Source organism: Osmerus mordax, chromosome 7 (genome assembly GCF_038355195.1).
Source record: "Osmerus mordax isolate fOsmMor3 chromosome 7, fOsmMor3.pri, whole genome shotgun sequence".
In the NCBI taxonomy this organism is placed as follows: Eukaryota; Metazoa; Chordata; class Actinopteri; order Osmeriformes; family Osmeridae; genus Osmerus; species Osmerus mordax.
In genome coordinates, this window is record NC_090056.1 from 20,339,098 (window position 1) to 20,362,889 (window position 23,792).

At 52.3% G+C, this 23,792-nt stretch overlaps 1 protein-coding gene across 1 annotated transcript in view; it reads left to right on the top strand.

The window, feature by feature from the left end:
• LOC136945526 (plexin-A1-like) overlaps positions 1-17,043 on the top strand; it is a gene marked incomplete at its 5' end in the record, with an annotated part of 74,049 nt that extends 57,006 nt beyond the window's left edge. Inside the window, 19 exon segments of the mRNA XM_067239411.1 lie at positions 113-245; positions 247-281; positions 885-978; positions 1,958-2,128; positions 2,131-2,223; positions 3,825-3,968; positions 5,368-5,602; positions 8,402-8,544; positions 9,021-9,277; positions 9,997-10,063; positions 11,438-11,584; positions 11,705-11,864; positions 12,036-12,139; positions 12,250-12,346; positions 12,717-12,907; positions 13,603-13,772; positions 14,190-14,402; positions 15,020-15,170; positions 16,828-17,043. Of these exon segments, the coding sequence (XP_067095512.1) occupies positions 113-245; positions 247-281; positions 885-978; positions 1,958-2,128; positions 2,131-2,223; positions 3,825-3,968; positions 5,368-5,602; positions 8,402-8,544; positions 9,021-9,277; positions 9,997-10,063; positions 11,438-11,584; positions 11,705-11,864; positions 12,036-12,139; positions 12,250-12,346; positions 12,717-12,907; positions 13,603-13,772; positions 14,190-14,402; positions 15,020-15,170; positions 16,828-16,923 (2,701 nt within the window).
• Between the last annotated feature and the right edge of the window lie 6,749 nt (positions 17,044-23,792).

The window sequence follows — 23,792 nt, forward strand, 5'->3', positions numbered from 1 at the left end:
TCTCCCTCTCCCTCTCTCTCTCCCCTCCTCTCTGTGTCTCCCTCTCCCCTCTCTCTCTCCCCTCCTCTCTGTGTCTCCCTCTCTCTCTCCCCTCCTCTCTGCCCCCCCCCAGGAGGAGCTCTCGGGAGGTGGTGTGTGTGACCCCTGCAGGCGGTGCCCCCGCCAGCGTGCCCCTCCTGGTGGACATCGACTCAGCAGAGCTGCGAAACCCTGAGGTCCACTTCAACTACACCCTGGACCCCACCCGTGCTGCACATAGAGCCTGACTGGAGCATAGCCAGGTGAGGAGGACAGGAGGGGTGGGGATGGAGGAGAGGAGAGGATGGAGGAGAGGAGAGGAGGGGGATGGAGGAGAGGAGAGGAGGGGGGGTAGAGGAGAGGAGGGGGATAGAGGAGAGGAGAGGAGGGGGGTAGAGGAGAGGAGGGGGATAGAGGAGAGGAGCGGGATGGAGGAGAGGATGGAGGAGAGGAGGGGAGGGGGATGGAGGAGAGGAGAGGAGGGGGATGGAGGAGAGGAGAGGAGGGTGATGGAGGAGAGGAGAGGATGGAGGAGAGGAGAAGAGGGGAATGGAGGAGAGGAGAGGAGGGGGATGGAGGAGAGGAGGGGGATGGAGGAGAGGAGAGGAGGAGGAGGGGGATGGAGGAGAGGATGGAGGAGAGGAGAGGATGGAGGAGAGGAGGGGGATGGAGGAGAGGAGAGGAGGGGGATGGAGGAGAGGAGAGGAGGGGGATGGAGGAGAGGAGGGGATGGAGGAGAGGAGAGGAGGGGGATGGAGGAGAGGATGGAGGAGAGGAGAGGATGGAGGAGAGGAGGGGGATGGAGGAGAGGAGAGGAGGGGGATGGAGGAGAGGAGGATGCTGAGTATGCTTGTTTCTCTCCTCAGCGGAGGAACTCTCTTGACCATCAGTGGCACCAACCTGGCAACCATCCGAGAGCCCAAGATACGAGCCAGATATGGCCAGGCGGAGTCTTTCCATGTGAGCATGGACCCACAGACACACACACACACACACACACAGGTTAATCAATTAATTATTGAAAGTCACCAGTTTCCTGTTTATTGAGGTTACCTTGGAAACTGAGGTGTTTATAGCGGAGTCAGGTGGCTGATCGGTTTAGGGAATCGGGCTAGTAATCTGAAGGTTGCCAGTTCGATTCCAGGCCGTGTCAACTGACGTGTCCTTGGGCAAGGCACTTCACCCTACTTGCCTCGGGGGAATGTCCCTGTACTGTAAGTCGCTCTGGATAAGAGTGTCTGCTAAATGACTAAATGTATCTGTAAATGTAAATAGCATTAGGATACTACTTATATTCTCACTCATTCTCTCTCCTCCCTCCACACCCTCTCTTCTCCTCTCCATCCCTTCTTCATCTTTCATTTCTCCCTCGCTCTCTCCTTCCCCCTACCCCACCCTCTCCTCCACCACCCCACCCACCCTCTCCTCCACCTCCCTCCACCAACCCACCCCACCCTCTCCTCCACCTCCCTCCACCACCCCACCCCTCTCCTCCTCCCTCCACCACCCCACCCTCTCCTCCACCTCCCTCCACCACCCCACCCCACCCTCTCCTCCTCCCTCCACCACCCCACCCTCTCCTCCACCTCCCTCCACCACCCCACCCTCTCCTCCTCCCTCCACCACCCCACCCTCTCCTCCTCCTCCCTCCACCACCCCACCCTCTCCTCCACCTCCCTCCACCACCCCACCCTCTCCACCTCCTCACTCCTCCACCCCACCCTCTCCTCCTCCTCCCTCACCACCCCACCCTCTCCTCCTCCTCCCTCCACCACCCCACCCTCTCCTCCTCCCTCCACCACCCCACCCTCTCCTCCCTCCACCACCCCACCCTCTCCTCCTCCTCCCTCCACCACCCCACCCTCTCCTCCACCTCCTCCACCACCCCACCCCTCTCCTCCTCCTCCCTCCACCCACCCCACCCTCTCCTCCGTCCCAGAACTGCACGGTCTACAACAGCTCGGTGATGGTGTGTCTGGCTCCCTCGCTGGTGGACTCTGAGCGGGGCTTCTCGGAGGCGGGCACTAGTCCAGACGAGCTGGGCTTCTACATGGACAACGTCCAGGGCCTGCTGGTGGTCAACCACTCCTTCAGCTACTACCCCGACCCCGTGTTCGAAACCCCTCAGCCCCTCTGGACGTGTTCGAACCCCTCAGCCCCTCTGGAGTCTTGGAGCTGAAGCCCACCTCCCCGCTCATCCTCAAGGTCAGCTCCACAGAGCCCTGTGGTGGTGGTGGAGGGGATTAGAAAGTTATCAGCAACACTATAATATTATTAAAATAATATTGTTGGCGGTGATGGTGATGAGGTTAATATTTATGGAGGGGATGATAGTGGTGGAAGGGATGATAGTGGTGGAGGGGATGATAGGGATGGAGGTGATGATAGTGGTGGAAAGGATGATAGTGGTGGAGGGATGATAGTGGTGGAGGGATGATAGTGGTGGAAGGGATGATAGGGATGGAGGGGATGATAGGGATGGAGGGGATGATAGGGATGGAGGTGATGATAGTGGTGGAAAGGATGATAGTGGTGGAGGGGATGATAGTGGTGGAGGGGATGATAGTGGTGGAAGGGATGATAGTGGTGGAGGAGATGATAGTGATGGAGGGGATGATAGTGATGGAGGGGATGATAGTGGTGGAAGGGATGATAGGGATGGAGGGGATGATAGTGGTGGAGGGGATGATAGTGGGATAGTGGTGGAGGGGATGATAGTGGTGGAGGGGATGATAGTGATGGAGGGGATGATAGTGGTGGAAGGGATGATAGGGATGGAGGGGATGATAGCGGTGGAGGGGATGATAGTGGTGAAAGGGATGATAGTGGTGGAGGGGATGATAGTGGTGGAGGGGGATAATAATGATGGAGGGGATGATAGTGGTGGAAGGGATGATAGTGGTGGAGGGGATGATAGTGGTGGAGGGGATGATAGTGGTGGTGATGTTGGTAATGATTCATATTATGAAGTTACTGGTGACACTAAAGGCTAATGTTATTACAGTAATACAGTCTTACCATTAGTTACCATCCATTCAGTCGTCATTCCCCCGTGAACGTGTCTATAAATCCTCAACATCCTGCCAGTCCTGGAGCATCAACTGTCACAAAGAAAACCTTTTACCTTGTCATGCATTCATCCCTGTGATGAGATTCAAACCAAACAGTGTGTGTGTGTGTGTGTGTGTGTGTGTGTGTGTGTGTGTGTGTGTGTGTGTGTGTGTGTGTGTGTGTGTGTGTGTGTGTGTGTGTGTGTGTGTGTGTGAGACAGACATTGCTCCGCTACTAAATGATGAATGTGTATGGAGGAAGATTTCCTCCTACAGCAAGCTGCACACACACACACCAGACATATAAGTACACAGACATCCGACGCACACACACACACACACACATACACATCAGAGACACACACGTACACAGACACACAAACACAGGGAGTTTAGCCCTGACAGGGAGAAATGCTATTTGCAGAACTAATCAGTGCTGTTTTCAAGACCCGCATCACATTCTCCACACAATTAATATCTCATCTGATGTGGTACCTGGGGCGTGCAAGAGAGAGAGAGAGATTGTGTGTGTGCGTGTGGAACAGGGCAGGGTGTGTGTGTAGAAGTGCAGTGTGTGGAATACTGTGGGAGGTGTGTGTGTGTCCCTCCTGACTTACTCCCAGCTTGGGAGGAAGTCAGCGACACATCTCTGACTTGACTTTGCCATGTTTACTGCTTGTTGTGTTGTGTGCCGGCTGATGTTGATTACTTGTGTGTGTGTGCGCGTGTGTGTGTACGTGTGTGTGTGTGTTGCAGGGTCGTCACCTGGTCCCGGCTGCTCCTGGTAACGGCCGGCTGAACTACACGGTCCTGATCGGAGAGACTCCCTGTGTGCTCACTCTGTCTGATGCCCAGCTGCTGTGCGAGTGGCCCAACCTCACAGGACAGCACAAGGTCACGGTGAGGACACACACACACACACACCACCTCACAGGACAGCACAAGGTCACGGTGAGGACACATACACACACACACACACACACCACCTCACAGGACAGCACAAGGTCACGGTGAGGACACATACACACACACCACCTCACAGGACACACACACACACACACCACCTCACAGGACAGCACAAGGTCACGGTGAGGACACATACACACACACACACACACACACCACCTCACAGGACACACACACACACACACCACCTCAATGGACATCACACAGATAAAGTGAGAGGACACACACTCAACCTCACCGAATTACCTGATGTCACTTTAACATACACATACACACACACACACACACTCACACACAGACCAATCCCTCCACACCAGATGTGCAGTACCACCTCGCTTGTTTGGACAGCTAGCTCTGACTCCACACTTTCCTGCAAATACCTTCAAAACCCTTCAAAGTTGTGACAGCTGGTCTGTGTGATGTGATATGATGGCTCTTCAGCTTCACAGTAGCAGTGTGCTGGGAGGGTTTGCTCCTACAGCTGAATGTCATGTCGAATATCGGAGAGAGACTTTTCACGGAGTTGCTTTAGTAATTCATACTTCTGACAATGGCACTTTAAAAATAGAGCTGTCTGTTTCTATCACTGTTGCTGCCACTGTGTGTGTGTTCCTGTGTGTGTGTGTGTGTGGGGGGGGGGGGTGTCTGGAGAAAAGGGCACAGCTGTACTCTGTATTCCCTGTTTAGACTGACCTACATACAATACCCCCAGTAGGGCTTCACCAGGCTGTGTGTGTGTGTGAGTGTGTGTGTGCGCGTCACAACTGTGTGTTGACTCCTGGGTCCCTTTGAACTTTTCGAATAAACTTTTTTTTATTTGTGTCTCAGTCCTTCTACCACCCTGACCCCAGAATAGAACCCAGTAGAGTACAGTAAAGTCCAATCAAATAGAATATAAAATAGAGTAGAGTAGCGTAGAGCAGACCCAGAGCAGACCAGACCAGACCAGACCCAGAGCAGACCCAGAGCAGACCAGACCAGACCCAGAGCAGACCCAGAGCAGACCAGACCAGACCCAGACCAGACCCAGAGCAGACCAGACCAGACCAGACCCAGACCAGACCAGACCCAGAGCAGACCAGAGCAGACCAGACCAGGTGTCCTGTCCGTTAACTCAGTGTTGCCAAGGGCAGCAGAACACAGTGATGTTCATCTCAGCAGTTTGATGTTCTGTGAGATCAGACCCTGTTGCATCCTTGATTGTAGACCTTCTCGAAAGATGCGTGTGTGTTCTAGGCGTGTGTGTTCTAGGCGTGTGTGTTCTAGTTTATTCTACCAGAGTCATGGTGTTGTTTGATTACTCTCTAACATGGGCTTGTATGTGTGTGTGCAGGTCCGGGCGGGAGGGTTCGAGTACTCCCCAGGCTCGCTCCAGATCTACTCTGACAGCCTCCTCACCCTGCCCGCCATCGTCGGCATCGGAGGGGGCGGCGGCCTGCTCTTATTGGTCATCATCGCCGTGTTGATAGCCTATAAGAGGAAGTCCCGTGACGCGGACCGCACCCTGAAGCGTCTCCAGATGCAGATGGACAGTCTGGAGTCCAGGGTGGCACTGGAGTGCAAGGAGGGTGAGAGGCCCTGCTCTGTACCCCCACACTACCCTGTCTGTCTCTCTCTACCCCCACACTACCCTGTCTGTCTCTCTCTACCCCCACACTACCCTGTCTGTCTCTCTCTACCCCCACACTACCCTGTCTCTCTCTCTACCCCCACACTACCCTGTCTCTCTCTCTACCCCCACACTACCCTGTCTGTCTCTCTCTACCCCCACACTACCCTGTCTGTCTCTCTCTATCCCCACACTACCCTGTCTGTCTCTCTCTACCCCCAAACTACCCTGTCTGTCTCTCTCTATCCCCACACTACCCTGTCTGTCTCTCTGTACCCCCACACTACCCTGTCTGTCTCTCTCTACCCCCACACTACCCTGTCTCTCTCTCTACCCCCACACTACCCTGTCTCTCTCTCTCTCTCTCTCTACCCCCACACTACCCTGTCTCTCTCTCTACCCCCACACTACCCTGTATCTCTCTCTACCCCCACACTACCCTGTCTCTCTCTCTACCCCCACACTACCCTGTCTCTCTCTCTCTACCCCCACACTACCCTGTCTGTCTGTCTCTACCCCCACACTACCCTGTCTGTCTCTCTCTACCCCCACACTACCCTGTCTGTTTCTCTGTACCCCCACACTACCCTGTCTGTCTCTCTCTACCCCCACACTACCCTGTCTGTCTCTCTGTACCCCCACACTACCCTGTCTGTCTCTCTCTACCCCCACACTACCCTGTCTGTCTCTCTCTACCCCCACACTACCCTCTCTCTCTCTACCCCCACACTACCCTGTCTCTCTCTACCCCCACACTACCCTGTCTCTCTCTCTCTATCCCCACACTACCCTGTATCTCACTCCCCCTCTTTCTCTTTCTCTCTCCCTCTCCCACCCCATTCTCTGTCTCATTGAAGATATGTCTCTGCTCTGTCCAGTTGTCATGGTAACAGGTCGCTGAGGATGCAGGGGTTGCTCATCTCTTTTGGCAGAAACTACCGTGTGTGTGTGTATTTTTGAATGTGTCTCTGTGTTTGGGTGTGTGTGTGTTATTTTTTTTTGGGGTGTGTTTATAGGTGTGTGTGTGTGTGTGTCTGCTTGCTTGTAGGTGTGTGTGTGTCTGCTTGTAGGTGTGTGTGTGTGCGCAGAGGGGCCAGGTTGCCTACTGAGAGACAGACAGATGCTGACTAATAGGCCATTATCTCTGTCTGTCCACCCTGGGGTCAACACCTTGTCAGTCCACACACACACACACACACACACACACCACCTTTCATCACAGCTTGACGGATGGAGGGATGTGGAGGACGAGGCTGGCAGGGAGAGGAGGAAGAGGGAGAGTGTTTGGCTAGCCCCACAGGTGTGTGTGTGTGTGTGTGTGTGTGTGTGTGTGTGTGTGTGTGTGTGTGTGTGTGTGTGTGTGTGTGTGTGTGTGTGTGTGTGTGTGTGTGTGTGTGTGTGTGTGTGTGTGTGTGTGTGTGTGTGTGTGTGTGTGTGTGTGTGTGTGTGTGTGTGTGTGTGTGTATCAGTAGTTAGGGCCCTGTAGGAATGCATACACATGCTTGTTCACAGGAAATGAAGCGTGTCCCTGACTCCGCCTCTTCCCCTCCTCTCCTGCTGGAGCCCCAGCTGGAATAATGAGACAGACAGGCAGGCAGGCAGGCAGGCAGAATGAGACAGACAGGCAGGCAGGCAGGCAGGCAGGGCAGTCAGACAGGCAGGCAGTCAGACAGGCAGGCTGACAGGCAGACAGACAGACAGGCAGTCAGGCAGACAGACAGGCAGTCACAGGCAGACAGACAGACAGGCTGGCAGACAGGCAAGCAGGCAGGCAGACAGACAGACAGGCAGGCAGGCAGGCACACAGGCTGACAGGTAGACAGACAGACAGACAGACAGGCACACAGGCAGACTGACAGGCGGACTGACAGGCAGGCAGGCAGGTAGATAGGTAAGACTGACTGACTGACATACAGGGAGACAGTTGTCTTCCCAGTAGAGCAGACAGACATACTACTCCCAGTAGACCAGTAGACAGACAAACAGACAGACAGGCAGGCAGGCAGGCAGGTAAGACTGACAGACAGACAGTTGTCTTCCCAGCAGAGCAGACAGACATGCTACTCCCAGCAGAGCAGACAGACATGCTACTCCCAGTAGACCAGTAGACAGACATGCTACTCCCAGTAGACCAGTAGACACAGGGCATCAACAGCTGGAGGAAATGATCCATCGCTCTCTTATTAATTAACCACTCATGCAATTAATTGACTTTCTTTCCCATGAACTTTGTTTCCTCTCTTTCTTTTCTCTGTCTCTCTCCCTCCTCACCCTCACTCTCTCCCTCCCTCTCTCCCTCCTCACCCTCACTCTCTCTCTCCCTCTCTTCCTCCTCACCCTCACTCTCTCTATCTCCTCTCGCCCTCATCTCTTTTTACTTGCTATGTCTTTCCCCCTATTTTTCTCTGTCTCTCCCTCCCTCTCACCCCTCTGTATGTATATCTCTCTGTGTTTTGTGTTTCTACTCCCACATGATTCAACAAGTATAAATGGTATTCATAGAAACACAGCAGACTACACTATTCACATTCTAATTGTCTTTCTCCATGAATTCAATTAGTCTTGAGGCTGTCTATTATAATGTTGCCTGTCTGTCTGTCTGTCTGCCTGTCTGTCTACCAGTCCGTCTATCATGTGTCTACCTGTCTGTCTGTGATCCTGTCTCTCTGTCTTCCTAGGTATATCTCATAGGTCTACCTGTCTGTCTGTATGTCCAGCCAGGTACATCAGTTGACCGTGTGTGTATGTGTGTGTCCAGCGTTCGCAGAGCTCCAGACAGATATCCACGAGCTGACACAGGAGCTGGACGGTGCTGGGATTCCCTTCCTGGAGTACCGGACCTACGCTATGAGAGTTCTGTTCCCTGGGATCGAGGAACACCCGGTTCTGAAGGAGATGGAGGTACGGGTCAGTACACCTCAGAACCACTTAACTAACACACCTCAGAACCACTTAACTAACACACCTCAAAACCACTTAACTAACACACTTCAGAACCATTTAACCAACACACATCAGAACCACTTAACTAACACACTTCAGAACCATTTAACCAACACACATCAGAACCACTTAACTAACACACCTCAAAACCACTTAACGAACACACCTCAAAACCACTTAACTAACACACCTCAAAACCACTTAACGAACACACCTCAAAACCACTTAACTAACACGCCTCAGAACCATTTAACCAACACACATCAGAACCACTTAACTAACACGCCTCAAAACCACTTAACTAACACACCTCAAAACCACTTAACTAACACACCTCAGAACCACTTAACTAACACAGGAGAGAATAGAAACAGGAAGGGTATCTAGACGTCACAGGAAACCCAATCTCCCATGGTTCCTCCTGTGTGTCCTAGGTCCAGGCCAACGTTGAGAAGGCCCTCACGCTGTTCGGCCAGCTGCTGACCAAGAAGCACTTCCTGTTGACCTTCATCCGAACCCTGGAGGCGCAGCGCTCCTTCTCCATGCGTGACCGTGGCAACGTGGCGTCGCTGATCATGACGGCGCTGCAGGGAGAGATGGAGTATGCCACAGGCGTCCTCAAACAGCTGCTCTCTGACCTCATCGACAAGAACCTGGAGAGCAAGAACCACCCCAAGCTACTGCTCAGGAGGTACACACACACACACACACTCCGTAAACACACACATGCACCCACACACTGCAGTGCAGAAAAGATGGAGGAGTAAGGAGGGGTATGGGAGGGGGACGAGAAGGGAGAGGAAGAGGAGGGAAGGGTATGGGAGGGGGAGGGAGAGGGAGAGGTATGGGAGGGGGTGGAGGAGGAGGGGAGAGGAGGAGGAGGGAGGGGTATGGGAGGGGGAGTAGGAGGGAGAGGAGGAGGAGGGAGGGGTATGGGAGGGGGAGGAGGAGGGAGGGATGTGGAAAGGGGAGGAGGAGGGAGGGGTATGGCAGGGGAAGGAGGAGGGAGGGGTATGGGAAGGGGAGGAAGGGGAAGGACGAGGAGACCGTTAGCAGTCTAACCGCCCAGGTTAGACTTCCACCAGGGAAAATACACAGCCTATTAATTACACCAGATCCTAATTAGGCTTAGTTAGAGGCGGCCATCTTCCTTCAGGTCTTCGTTAAGGCCACAGGTTTGCTATTAAGTTCCCCAATTATGCAAAACCGTCATGTTTATAATGACGATTTGGGTTGTTAGGAGAGGTAATTAACGTGTGTTTGTTTTAAGGCTCTGTCTGCTGCATATGTTAATGCCTCAGTGTGACGTCCAGGTCAGCCAGCCGGTCACAGAACAAAACAAACAACCCCTCTTCTAAAACTGACCTTTTTTTGCAGTTTATGACTTGTTTCCTGTTCCTGTTTCTGCAGGACGGAGTCTGTGGCTGAGAAAATGCTCACTAACTGGTTCACCTTCCTGTTATATAAGTTCCTGAAGGTGAGAACTCACACCTGTCTACACTCTCTCTCTTCCCTCTGTCTCTCTCTCCCTCTCATCCGCTCTCTTTCTCTCTCCATCACCTTTTCTCTCCATCTCATTAGCTTGCTTTTCTACCTCTGTCTCGTCTCTCTCTCTGTCTCGTCTCTCTCTTTATCTCCATCTCTGTCTCTCTATCTCCATCTCTGTCTCTCATTAGCTATCTGATATAGCTCTCTGTCTGTGACTGACTGCTCTCGCCTGCGGTCATTAGCTTCCCCAGGGGTGAGGTGTCTGGCTGCCTGCCCCTCTCTCTCCCTTCATCCCTTTCCCTCCCTCCATCCATCCCTCCCTCCCTCTCCCTCCACCCCTCTCTCTCTGTCTCTCTCCCTCCATCCCTCTCTCCATCCCTCACTCTCTCCCCCTCCACCCATCCCTCCCTCCCTCTCCCCTCCACCCCTCTCTCTCTCACTCCCTCCATCCCTCTCTCCATCCCTTACCTTCTCCACCTCCATCCATCCCTCCCTCCCTCTCCCTCCACCCCTCTCTCCCTCCCTCACCCCCCTCTCTCCCTCTCTCCGTCCACCCCTTCGTCTCCTCCCTGCTCCCTAGCTCCTTGTAGGAAATTGGACAATTAGACCCTAATGAAGCTAGGATGTGAAATTAAAGATAATTTTACAGACAAGCATGTTGTGGAGAGCAGATGAGAGAGGGATTGGATGAAAAGAGAGAACAAGGCCTAGGAAGAGAGGAGAGGAAAGTAGAAAAAAGGGATGGAGAAATAAGATGGTATTAGGAAGAGAGAATAGAAGGCACGAGAAGGAGGAGGTGGAGAGAGGAAGGGAGGAGGGGAGAGAGAGAAAGGGAGGAGGAGGAGAGAAAGGAGGAGGAGATAGGAAGGGAGGAGGAGGAGAGACAGGAGGAGGAGAGAGGAAGGGAGGAGGAGGAGGAGGAGAGACAGGAGGAGGAGAGAGGAAGGGAGGAGGAGGAGAGACAGGTGGAGGAGAGAGGAAGGGAGGAGGAGAGAGGAAGGGAGGAGGAGAGAGAAAGGGAGGAGGAGGAGAGATAGGAGGAGGAGAGAGGAAGGGAGGAGGAGGAGAGACAGGAGGAGAAGAGAGGAAGGGAGGAGGAGAGACTGATGGATGTGTCCTCGTTAGCTGGCTTTTGCTTAATGAGGGCAGATGCTAACGAGATAAACTAACCCTAACAAGATACTTCAAACATGCAGGAGGAGGAGAGAGGAGGAGGACAGAGGAGGAGGAGAGAGAGGGGTGAAGGAAAGCACTGAGAAGGGCGGAGGAGGAGAAGAAAGACATCTCTGTTTGTGTGAAACTAAAGGTTTTCTCTTCCTTGTCCTTCCGTGGTGTGTGTGTGTGTGTGTGTGTGTGTGTCCAGGAGTGTGCAGGAGAGCCTCTCTTCATGCTGTACTGTGCCATCAAGCAGCAGATGGAAAAGGGTCCTATAGACGCCATCACCGGAGAGGCCCGCTATTCCCTCAGCGAGGACAAGCTCATACGACAGCAGATCGACTACAAGACCCTGGTGAGACACACACACACACAGGCACATGCTAACACATACCCAGACACACTCAGGCACACATACACACAATCAAAAAACACACAAAATCAAACCCACAATAAACCCACCCCCCACCCCCAGACGCTCCACTGTGTGAACCCGGAGAGCGAGAGTGCGTCGGAGGTGACAGTGAAGGGGCTCAACTGTGACACCATCACCCAGGTGAAGGAGAAGCTGCTGGACGCCGTCTACAAGGGCAGTCCTTACTCTCAGAGACCCAAGACCGCCGACATGGACCTGGGTGAGGGACTGTCTGTGTGTGTGTGTGTGTGTGTGTGTGAGGGTGTGTGTGTGTGTGTGTGAGGGTGTGTGTGTGCGTGTGTGTGTCTGTGTGTGTGTGTGTTTGTGTGTGTGTGTGAGGTGTTTGTGGATGGAATTGTGTGTTAACGTGTGTGTGTGTGTGTGTGTTCAGAGTGGCGTCAGGGACGCCTGGCTAGGATCATCCTACAGGATGAAGATGTCACCACCAAGATAGACAACGACTGGAAGAGACTCAATACACTGGCCCACTATCAGGTCAGCTCACACACACACACACACACACACACACACACACACACCCTCACACACAGGCTCATTAGCAGGTCAGCACACACACACGGTCTGAGTGTGTGTGGTCTCTGCAGGTGACAGATGGGTCGGTGATTGCTCTGGTACCAAAGCAGAACTCAGCCTACAACATCTCCAACTCCTCCACCTTCACCAAGAGCCTCAGCAGATACGGTAACAACTATTGCCTGTACTACCGCCTGTACCCCACCCCTGACTCTACTACCGCCTGTACTCTACCCCTGACTATACTACCGCCTGTACCCCACCCCTGACTCTACTACCGCCTGTACCCCACCCCTGACTCTACTACCGCCTGTACCCCACCCCTGACTCTACTACCGCCTGTACTCTACCCCTGACTATACTACCGCCTGTACCCCACCCCTGACTCTACTACCGCCTGTACTCTACCCCTGACTATACTACCGACTGTACTCCACCCCTGACTATACTACCGACTGTACTCCACCCCTGACTATACTCTATACTCACCACTATACAGCACTACCTAGTTTTCTAACCCCCCCCCCCTCCCCCTCAGAGAGCATGTTGCGGACAGCCAGCAGCCCAGACAGCCTGCGTTCTCGCACGCCCATGATCACCCCAGACCTGGAGAGCGGCACCAAGCTGTGGCACCTGGTGAAGAACCACGACCACACCGACCAGCGCGAGGGAGACCGCGGCAGCAAGATGGTCTCCGAGATCTACCTGACCCGCCTGCTGGCCACCAAGGTACCCATGGAGGAGGAGGGGAGGGGTGGAGGAGAGAGGACAGGAAGGGTTCACCAGGAGACAGGTCATTTGTTTTGGATGAGACTGCTGGGTGAGCCAGATGCACACAGACTAATGGAATCTCCAGCATTTCCAGCAGGCTGTCTGTCTGTCTGCCTGTCTGTCTGTCTGTCCCAGAAAGACATATCTGGGGTTTCTACTTCAGTATTTATTACCTGTCTGTCTGTCTGTCTTCTCTTTCTGGCTATCTTTGTATTTCCCCATCTCCTTACATGTTATTGTCTATGTCTCTGATATTCTGTGATTTTAAATACAGGGCAAAATACAATGTGTGACATAGGAATGAATCCAATTATCTTGTTTCATTACTGTGATCTGTGTGATTGGATGAGAGGGCTGTCAGTCATGTCCCTCTCTCCCTCCCCATATCTGTGATCTGTGTGATTGGATGAGAGGGCTGTCAGTCATGTCCCTCTCCCTCCCCGTATCTGTCCCTACCTCCTAATCTTTTCTCCCTCGCTCTCTCCCCCCTTCTCTCTCTCTCATTCCCCCATCTATCCCTACCTCTCGTCTTCTCTCCCTCCCCTCCTTCCTCTCCCCCTGTCTCCCTTCCCATAATGGGTGACACACCACGCCCTCTCGAGGTTAACAGCTTTAAAGTCCTCAATCCTGTTGTTGTTCCTCCCGCCCACCAGGGGACGCTGCAGAAGTTTGTGGACGACCTGTTTGAGACCATCTTCAGCACGGCCCACCGGGGCAGCGCCCTCCCGCTCGCCATCAAGTACATGTTCGACTTCCTGGACGAACAGGCGGACAAACACAGCATCACCGACTCTGACGTGAGGCACACCTGGAAGAGCAACTGGTGAGGCACTGTGTGTGTTGGGCTGGGGTGTGTGTGTTGGGCTGGGGTGTGTGTGTTGGGCTGGGGTGTGTGTGTTGGGCTGGGGTGTGTGTGTTGATATTGTTCAGTTGAGTGGTGAGGCACTGTGTGTGTTGGGCTGGGGTGTGTGTGGTGATATTGTTCAGTTGAGTGGTGAGGCACTGTGTGTGTTGGGCTGGGGTGTGTGTGGTGATATTGTTCAGTTGAGTGGTGAGGCACTGTGTGTGTAGGGCTTGGGTGTGTGTGTTGATATTGTTCAGTTGAGTGTGTGTGTGTTTATATGATTTGATTGTCCACGATGTTGCATTTGTTCTCATAATTAATCTATTCCTCCCTCCCTCTTGGTCTCACTTTTGAATATCTCTCTCTCCCTCTCTCCTCCTCTCTCCCTCACTCCAGCCTTCCTCTGAGGTTCTGGGTGAACGTGATCAAGAACCCCCAGTTTGTGTTCGACATCCACAAGAGCAGCATCACGGACGCCTGTCTGTCGGTGGTGGCCCAGACCTTCATGGACTCCTGCTCCACCTCGGAGCACAAGCTGGGCAAGGACTCTCCCTCCAACAAGCTGCTCTACGCCAAGGACATCCCCAACTACAAGAGCTGGGTGGAGAGGTGAGGGCAGACACATCTAACACACCCTCGGATAAGCTTAATGACATCCCCAACTACAAGAGCTGGGTGGAGAGGTGAGGGCAGACACATCTAACATACCCTCGGATAAGCTTAATGACATCCCCAACTACAAGAGCTGGGTGAGGGCTTCCAAGTGTAACCACCCCTCTGAGCTGGGTGGAGATGTGCAGGCTGTTAAATCTAACAGACCCTCAGACGAGTTTCTTTTCATGTGTTTTGCAGGCTGGAAAGGAATAGCTGCAGGCTGGCTGTCTTACTGGCTGACTTCCTGTATTAAAGCTGTGTTGTGCGAGTGTTCTCTGTTTAGCCCCACTGAGAACCATTCAGCTGCAGAATGTACAACCAAAGCACTCATCAAAAAATACTAACCAGATAAGAGACCATCAGATGATGCAGATGCTGTCTGTGTTTATGAAACATGGTGGTGTCATAACAACTTGAATAAAATCAAGTATCCCCCCTCTCTCCCTCCTTTTCCCCCTCCCTCACTCTCCCCCTTCTCTCTCCCTCAACCCTTTCCTCCGTATCCCTCTCACTCCCCCTCCTCTCCCCCACCTCTCCCTCCTTCCTTCTCCTCCTCTCCCCCCTCTCTCCAGGTACTACTCAGACATCTCCAGGATGCCAGTCATCAGTGATCAGGACATGAGTGCGTACCTGGCTGAACAGTCTCGCCTGCACCTGAGCCAGTTCAACAGCATGAGCGCCCTGCATGAGATCTACTCCTACGTAGCCAAGTACAAGGATGAGGTGAGGACCCAGGACTCCCTTCCTCTCCTCCCTCCTTCCTCTCCTCCCCCCTTCCTCTCCTCCCCCTTTCCTCTCCTCCCCCTTCCCTCTCCCCCCCCTTCCTCTCCCCCCCTTCCTCTCCTCCCCCTTCCTCTCCCCTCCCTTCCTCTCCTCCCCCATTCATCTCCTCCCGCTTCCTCTCCCTTCCTCTCCTCCCCCTTCCTCTCCTCCCCCCTTCATCTCCTCTGCCTTCCTCTCCTCCCCCTTCCTCTCCTCCCCCCTTCCTCTCCTCCCCCTTCCTCTCCTCCCCCCTTCATCTCCTCCCCCTTCCTCTCCTATACAACCCGCCTCCCCCGTCCTCACCTCCTCTCCTCCAATCCCCTCTTCTCTCCTCCAGTGAGAGCTCTCAGCCTTTAAGAGTTCTCATGAGTGTGTGTGTGTGTGAGAGAAGGTTGTACAGCTCTGCTATTGTGTGTGTGTGGGTTGTACAGGTGTGTGTGTGTGTGGGAGAGGGTTGTTCAACTCTGATGTGTGTGTGTGAGAGAGAGAGAGAGAGAGAGAGAGAGAGAGAGAGAGAGAGAGAGAGAGAGAGAGAGAGAGAGAGAGAGAGAGAGAGAGAGAGAGAGAGGGTTGTGTGTGTGTGTGTGTGTGTGTGTGTGAGAGAGAGGGTTGTACAGCTGGCTGTATTCAAGCAGAGGTTCCCCTTCATTAGAAGGTATTGTAATATATATATATATATTATCCAGATGTAGACAGCTGCAGGTCCCCCACGCCTCCCTGCTCTCGCCATTATCACTCTCACACACACACACTCACACACACACTTAGACACACACACAGAGCTGTACAACCCTCGCACACACACACTCTCTCTCTCTCTCTCTCTCACACACATACACACACACACATCAGACATGCATATGTGCACACACACCAAAGATGTGACACACACACACACACAGTAACACCCAATTATACTCCCTTCCACATGGCCCTCTAAAAGCCCCACGCCTCTGCTCATCAGCCTCTTCTCCTCCCCTCTCCCTCCCTCCTCCCCTCTCCCTCCCTCCTCTCCCTCCCTCCCTCCTCCCCTCTCCCTCCCTCCTCTCCCTCCCTCCCTCCTCCCCTCTCCCTCCCTCCTCCCTCCCTCCTCCCCTCTCCCTCCCTCCTCCCCTCTCCCTCCCTCCTCCCCTCTCCCTCCCTCCCTCCCTCCTCCCCTCTCCCTCCCTCCTCCCTCCCTCCCTCCTCCCCTCTCCCTCCCTCCTCCCCTCTCCCTCCCTCCTCCCCTCTCCCTCCCTCCTCCTTCCCTTCCACATGGCCCTCTAAAAGCCCCACGTCTCTGCTCATCAGCCTCTCCTCCTCCCTCCTCCCTCCCCTACATGACTGTATTTATCCCTCTACCGTGCAGCCTGTTATAACAAGTACTCTTTCTCTCTCTTCTCCCCCCTGTCTCTCTATTTCTCTTTCCACCTCCCTCCTTCCCCCTCTCTCTATCTCTCTCTGCTACCTTTCTCTCTCTGCCCTCCCGCTTCCTTCCTCCCTCTCTCTCTGCTCTCCTTCCCACTCTCTCTATCTCTCTCTGCCCTCCCGCTTCCTTCCTCCCTCTCTCTCTGCTCTGCTTCCCCCTCTCTTTGCGCTCTCTCTCTGCCCTCCCCTTCTCTCTCTGCCCTCTCTCCAGCTTCTGTCAGGGCTCCAGAAGGATGACCAGTCTCGCAGACAGAGGCTACGGAGCAAGCTGGAACAGGTCATAGACACCATGAACCTGTCTAGCTGAGCGTCAGCCAATCACAGAGACCCCTAACTCCAACACCACGCTGAAGGACTGCAGCGGCACAGGAAGCAGACCACTGGAGACACCACAGACAGATACACACAGAGTTTTGACCTGGCCCGACCTGGCCCGGTCTGGCCCGGTCTGGCCTGGTCTGGTCTGGCCCTCACATATCTACACATCTAGGCTAGAGCTGACAATCCTTCCGGTACCAAACACCCATGAAAGGTGTTGAACCCAGAGCCTTCAGGTAACTACAGCCAAACACCTGAGACCCCCCACTTCCCCCAGGACTAGACCTTAACACCACCTGCTGTAGGTACCAGGACTAGACCTGAACACCACCTGCTGTAGGTACCAGGACTAGACCTGAACACCTCCTGCTGTAGGTACCAGGACTAGACCTGAACACCTCCTGCTGTAGGTACCAGGACTAGACCTGAACACCACCTGCTGTAGGTACCAGGACTAGACCTGAACACCTCCTGCTGTAGGTACCAGGACTAGACCTGAACACCTTCTGGTAACAATACATCTACACACCCAGGGCTAGACCTGATCACCACCTGGAGTCTACACACCTTCTAAGGCTAGCCCAGTGCTGTGTTCCTGCTGGTACCGGTGTGTGTGAACGTGGGGGGGGGGGTAGATACAGACCCAACACTGAGGAGGAGGAAGAGGTGGGGGGGTCAATGAACTAAAGGACTCCAGAGTATTTCCCCCACCCCCCCGTCCAACGCCCCCACCCTTCCAGATCAACAGACATTTTCCTGTTACCAGGGTAACCAGTGACTCTCGTGGATGTTTTTGGTTGTCCTGATTTCAAGTTTAGTTTTTTGTTTTTCTTCAAATGTCCTTAATTTTTTTATTATTAATTTTGCCGTTTTATTCAACTGCCTACCCCCCTCCAGTGCCCTGCCACTTGTGTCACTGCTGAATTTGCACAATTTACAAAAAAAAAGCTACATCAAAAGAAGAGGATATATGAATATATATAGATATATAAATACAACTTCATTTTTAAACAAACGTATGAAAATATAGTTAAAAACATTTTCCTTTTTCATGTACAAAGTACTTTGAGAAAAGGATTTGATATTTCAAAGATGAGGAGGACATGTTTGGTGCCATGTTTGATTTGAATGTTGTTTAGTGCAAATACTTTTTTTCTCTTTCGATGAAATGTTGTTACATCTAGTGACTAAATCTGAGCTTAAAACAGTAGTTCAGTTAAGAAAAAAGAAAAAAGAAGACAAAAAAGATTAGAAACAAATCAACCGAAGACTGTCTTTTATTTCTTCCAGTCCAGAGAGGGTGAACTCAGTCAATACTTTACCTGATAAATGATGTATAAAGATCTTAGTGTCCGAAACAATCAACTCCTGTTTCACCTGGACCTTCTAGTACACAAGGAGAGTTCCATAGAACACTTAGAAGGCCTGGGTACAGAGTTCCATAGAACACTTAGAAGGCCTGGGTACAGAGTTCTATAGAACACTTAGAAGGCCTGGGTACAGAGTTCTATAGAACACTTAGAAGGCCTGGGTACAGAGTTCTATAGAACACTTAGAAGGCCTGGGTACAGAGTTCTATAGAACACTTAGAAGGCCTGGGTACAGAGTTCCATAGAACACTTAGAAGGCCTGGGTACAGAGTTCTATAGAACACTTAGAAGGCCTGGGTACAGAGTTCTATAGAACACTTACAACACTCACGGTATTTTCCACAGTTCCAGAAGTTTTCAAAAGAACAGAAGTTCTCTGTGATGTAACAAACCATCTATGACAGGTCAAGGATCACCAAGGATGTCATCGTGACTCCAACTTGGTCTGTTATGTTAACGGAACAACAACCACTTCTTACTGCAAGTTCTTGTTAGCTATCAGAGCTGACACGCTGACACTCATCGTTATGTTAATGCGAAGATCCAGGTTTATCACGGCTGGGTCGTGGAAACAGGAGTCTCTTTCTTTCTCTCCTTTTCCCTTTCTCCATCTCTGTTTCCCCCCTAATGTCTCTCTCCATCTTTCTTTCTGCCTAATCTCTCTCCATCTCTCTTTCCCCATCCCTGTCTTCGTAGTGGAGGGCTCTGACCCAGGACCATCCTCCCTCTCCTCGAGGAGCAGGAGGAGGAGGAGGTAGAATGACAAGTGCAGAGATCTTTGAGTCCAGATGAGATCATGACACAAACTCCTTATCTATCAAGGTTTCTGACGAGTGAAGACGTTTCCTTTTAAGATGCGCTACCTTTTCTTTTGTTCTTCTTTTCGTTGTCAGAAACTTGATCTCCTTTGTCCTTGTGTCTTTCTATGTGAATATTCCTCCTGGGTTCTGCCTCCCACACGCAGAACACGCCCCGCCCTTGGTTCTTCTGAGGTCCCCTCTCTACCAGGATAGACTCTGACTTTGGAACGTCTTTCTAAACACCTTTAAACAGTCCCGTCTTGAATCAGAGACGAGAGCAGGAACCAAACCAATAACCTGTTACCCTTCAATGCGATTGGCCGGTTTGTAGAAGGCGTGGTCTTGGGAAGGTCAACCCACCATTTGACACGAACGACAAGCAAAGCCCCTCCCGGTTCCTCATCTTTTCTGGTTGGGCTCCTCCCCCCTCTGTACAGCCAATCATCCGCCTCATCCGACAAATCCTTCCTGGTTCTCCACCTCCTCCGTTCTGTCCATCCTCCCTTTTCTCCTCCAGGACAGGAGATGGTCTCCAGTCTGCTGCGGTCTGAAGGGCGGGTGGTGTGATCTCTCCTGATGGAGCTGGTACTTGTACTGATGGAGGACTCTGTTTGTTTCCCCGCTCGTATAAGGATGAAAGCTTTGATGCTGCTGAGTTGGAGACGATCGATGTGCTCTGTTGTGTTCTGTCATTGTGGCAGACAGACAGGCCGGCAGTTAGACAGACAGGCCGGCAGTTAGACAGACAGGCCGGCAGTTAGACAGACAGGCCGGCAGGCTATTTGGCAGGCAGACAGGCAGACTTTTTAGGCGACAGGCAGGTAGATAGTTGGGACAGCAGGCAGATGCAGGCATACAGACAACTTTCTCTTTGCCCCAAACCTTTACGCTTCTTCTCCTACCATGCTTTCCTCCCTCTCTCTTCCCCCTCTCTTCTCTCTTACCTCTCCTCTTCCTCCTCCTCCCCCCCCCCCCCCCCGGGACCCGGCAATCACCCAGAATGCAACACCTGTCGAGAGCACCCACGCTAAAACCCAGGCCGTGCCGTCTTCATATCGCACAGATCCTCTCTCATCTCTCCGCCTCAGCAGGACCTCCTGATAACCTGCTTTCAGATGGAGTCAACCAGGACATGTGATCAAACATAGAATGCCTACACAACACGCACACACACACACTCACGCACACACTCCCTCAGTCAGAGAATTAAAAAAATATATAAATAAAAGAAAAGTGAAACTTAAGAGTTTTAATGCCTGGAATCTGATACCTTTTTAAGAGTTTCAGAGTTGATATAACCTGTGACGGGTTGGTTGTTTCATGTTCATGTAAATATTCAGCTCTTTCCTATTTTGCAGATTTATTACGTGTAAATAGAGGGGCATACTGGAGAGATTAAACATGTTTTTATACATCTGACTTGTCAGTGTCTTCTTCCTGTTCCTGGTTTCTAATGAAGCGTGTTTCAGAGTGGAGAAGCTCCACTGTGGAAGGTGTTTCTGTGTTAGGGATGAAGATGATGAGGATGGTGGTGAGGATGGTGATGGTGGTGGTGATTATGATACTGGTGGTGATGATGAAGATGGTGGTGGTGAAGATGAAGATAGTGGTGGTGATGGTGAAGATGGTGGTGGTGAAGATGAAGATAGTGGTGATGATGATGAAGATGGTGGTGGTGAAGATGAAGATAGTGGTGATGATGATGAAGATGGTGGTGGTGAGGATGATGATGCTACTTTTGATGATGATGATGATGGTGGTGAGTATTATGGTTGGTGGATGGTCTATTTTTATTGCTCTCTGTAAAACATTTTATTACCACTTTGAACACAAACAAATTATCACGTGACAGCAGTCTTCTGTTTCTTCAACTGTACCTACACACACTCCCCTCCTCCCTCCCCCCTCTCTCTCCCCCCCCCCCTGTCCCCCTCCCTCCCCTCTCCCTGGAGTGAGCAGGTGCCCTGGTCTCAGGGTATTGTACTCTACTGAAGAAGGGTCCTTCTCCAAACCAGTCACCCTCCGAGGCGTCCATCAGCTTGCCTGCTCGATAACATTACATCTGAGAGTTCTGATCCCGCCCCCGGGGCTCGGTCCAGCTTGACTGGCGGCTTATCCATCGAATGAGAAGTCCATTAGAATAACACAGAGGGGACAGGCCCGCCAACAGAGGAGATGCGACCTCTATTATACAGCCTGGGGGAGGGGGGTGAGTAGACGGCACATTCAGAGCCTCTGGAGACGGGGGAGGGGAGGGGGAGAGAGGGGTCTCAGTGCACCAGCTCTCATGTCCCTTTTTTCCCTCTCCTTTCCTTGCCCTCTTTCCTTCTTCCCTGTCTCCTCTCTTCCCCATCTTTTCTTCTCCCTCCTTTCCTCTGCTCCACTCTCCTCTGTTCCTCTTTCCTCCTCTCTTCCTTCCTTTCCTCTGCTCCTCTCTCCTCCTCCCTCCTTTCCTCTGCTCCACTCTCCTCTGCTCCTCTCTCTTCCTCTCCTCCTTCCTTTGCTCCTCTCTCCTCCTCCCTCCTTTCCTCTGCTCCACTCTCCTCTCTCTTCCTCTCCTTCCTTTCCTCTGCTCCACTCTACTCTGCTCCTCTCTCTTCCTCTCTTCCTTCCTTTCCTCTGCTCCTCTCTCCTCCTCCCTCCTTTCCTCTGCTCCACTCTCCTCTGCTCCTCTCTCTTCCTCTCCTCCTTCCTTTCCTCTGCTCCTCTCTCCTCCTCCCTCCTTTCCTCTGCTCCTCCGCTCTCCTCCTCCCTCCTTTCCTCTGCTCCTCTCTCCTCCTCCTTCCTTTCCTCTACTCCACTCTCTTCTTGGCTTCAAACTGGGCAGTGGTTTACCCTGGACACCCTGCACCCACACACACACACACAGACAGACCTACACACACACACACACACCTTTCCTCTGGAGAGATCTGTGAGAGGACACCGAGGGGGTCTTTTGGTCTTTAATAAGGTACAATTATGAACACACACACACATTTATACATACAGAGATACACGCACTAAGTTACACACGCATTTATACATACACACACAGATACTCACAGACAAACACGTTTATACTCACACACAAAGATACACACACACACACACACTTACAGACTCGCTGGCTGGAGTTGGCCTTGACTCAGTAAGTATTCCCAGGTCGTGAACAGTCATTGTTGTGAAAACTCCCCTTCTGTTGTGCCTCCTGGGGCTACACACACATTTACATTTACATTTATTCATTTAGCAGACGCTTTTATCCAAAGCGACTTCCAAGAGAGAGCTTTACAAAGTGCATAGGTCACTGATCATAACAACAAGATAGCCAAAAAACATCGCGAGTAGCCAAAACATGAAGCACACATTGTGAACAACCAAAGTAAGTGCCAAAGGGAAGAACCATAAGAGCATGTAGTTAAACAAGTCACAACCAAACAACATGAACAGCTATAAGTGCAAGTGTACCTGTGGGAAAAAGCAAGCAACAGTAATAAAACAATATATCACAGCGAGAACCAAAAATTTTAATCAGTTACCACTAACCACAAGAGCAACAAGTCTCTAAGCAAGAGTCATTGTGATCCTTGAGGAAACTAACATCGGGTCAAGCGAACCGTTCCTAAGTACCGTTGTACTCCCGGAACAAGTGCGTCTTGAGCCTTTTCTTGAAGGTGGAGAGACAGTCAGTGTCTCTGATGGAGGTGGGGAGTTGATTCCACCACTGGGGGGCCAGACAGGAGAAGAGCTTGTGTTGGGACCGGGCGGTCTTGAGCGGTGGGACCACCAGGCGGTTGTCTGAAGAAGACCGTAGGTGGCGGGTGGGGGTGTAAGGCTGCAGGAGAGACTTGATGTAGACGGGTGCAGTCCCGTTCACTGCTCGGAAGGTCAATACCAGGGTCTTGAATCTGATACGGGCCATGATAGGTAGCCAGTGGAGAGAGATGAGGAGCGGGGTAACATGGGAGCGTCTGGGTAGATTGTAGACCAGGCGGGCCGCCGCGTTCTGAATCCTCTGAAGAGGGCGGGTTGCACATGCTGGGAGACCAGCGAGCAGAGAGTTGCAATAGTCCAACTTGGAGAGGACGAGTGCTTGGACTAGCAGCTGGGTGGAGTGCTCAGACAGGTATCTCCTGATCTTCCGGATGTTGTAGAGGGTGAATCTACACGACCGGGAGACCGCAGCAATGTGGGCCGTGAGGGAGAGCTCGTCGTCCATGGTAACCCCAAGGTTCCTGGCAGAGGATGAAGGGGTCACCGTCGCAGATCCCAGGGTGATTGAGAGATCGTGGGACACATATACACACACACAACACTATGCATGCACACACACATACACAAACACACACCCAGGTGCCATCGTACACACAAACGCGCACACACGAACACACGCACACCTCCATCCTGCTCCACAGACAGTGTCCAGAGACATGAGGACTGAGGGAGCCAGCAGTGCTTCTGCTGATAGCGGCTCCTAGCTGCAGGACACTAAGGCCTGGATTAGCCTGCTAATGCTAACATTACCACACGCCTTCTGGAGAGCTGCTAATGCTAACATTAACACATGCCTTCTGGAGAGCTGCTAATGCTAACATTACCACACGCCTTCTGGAGAGCTGCTAATGCTAACATTACCACACGCCTTCTGGAGAGCTGCTAATGCTAACATTAACACACACCTTCTGGAGAGCTGCTAATGCTAACAT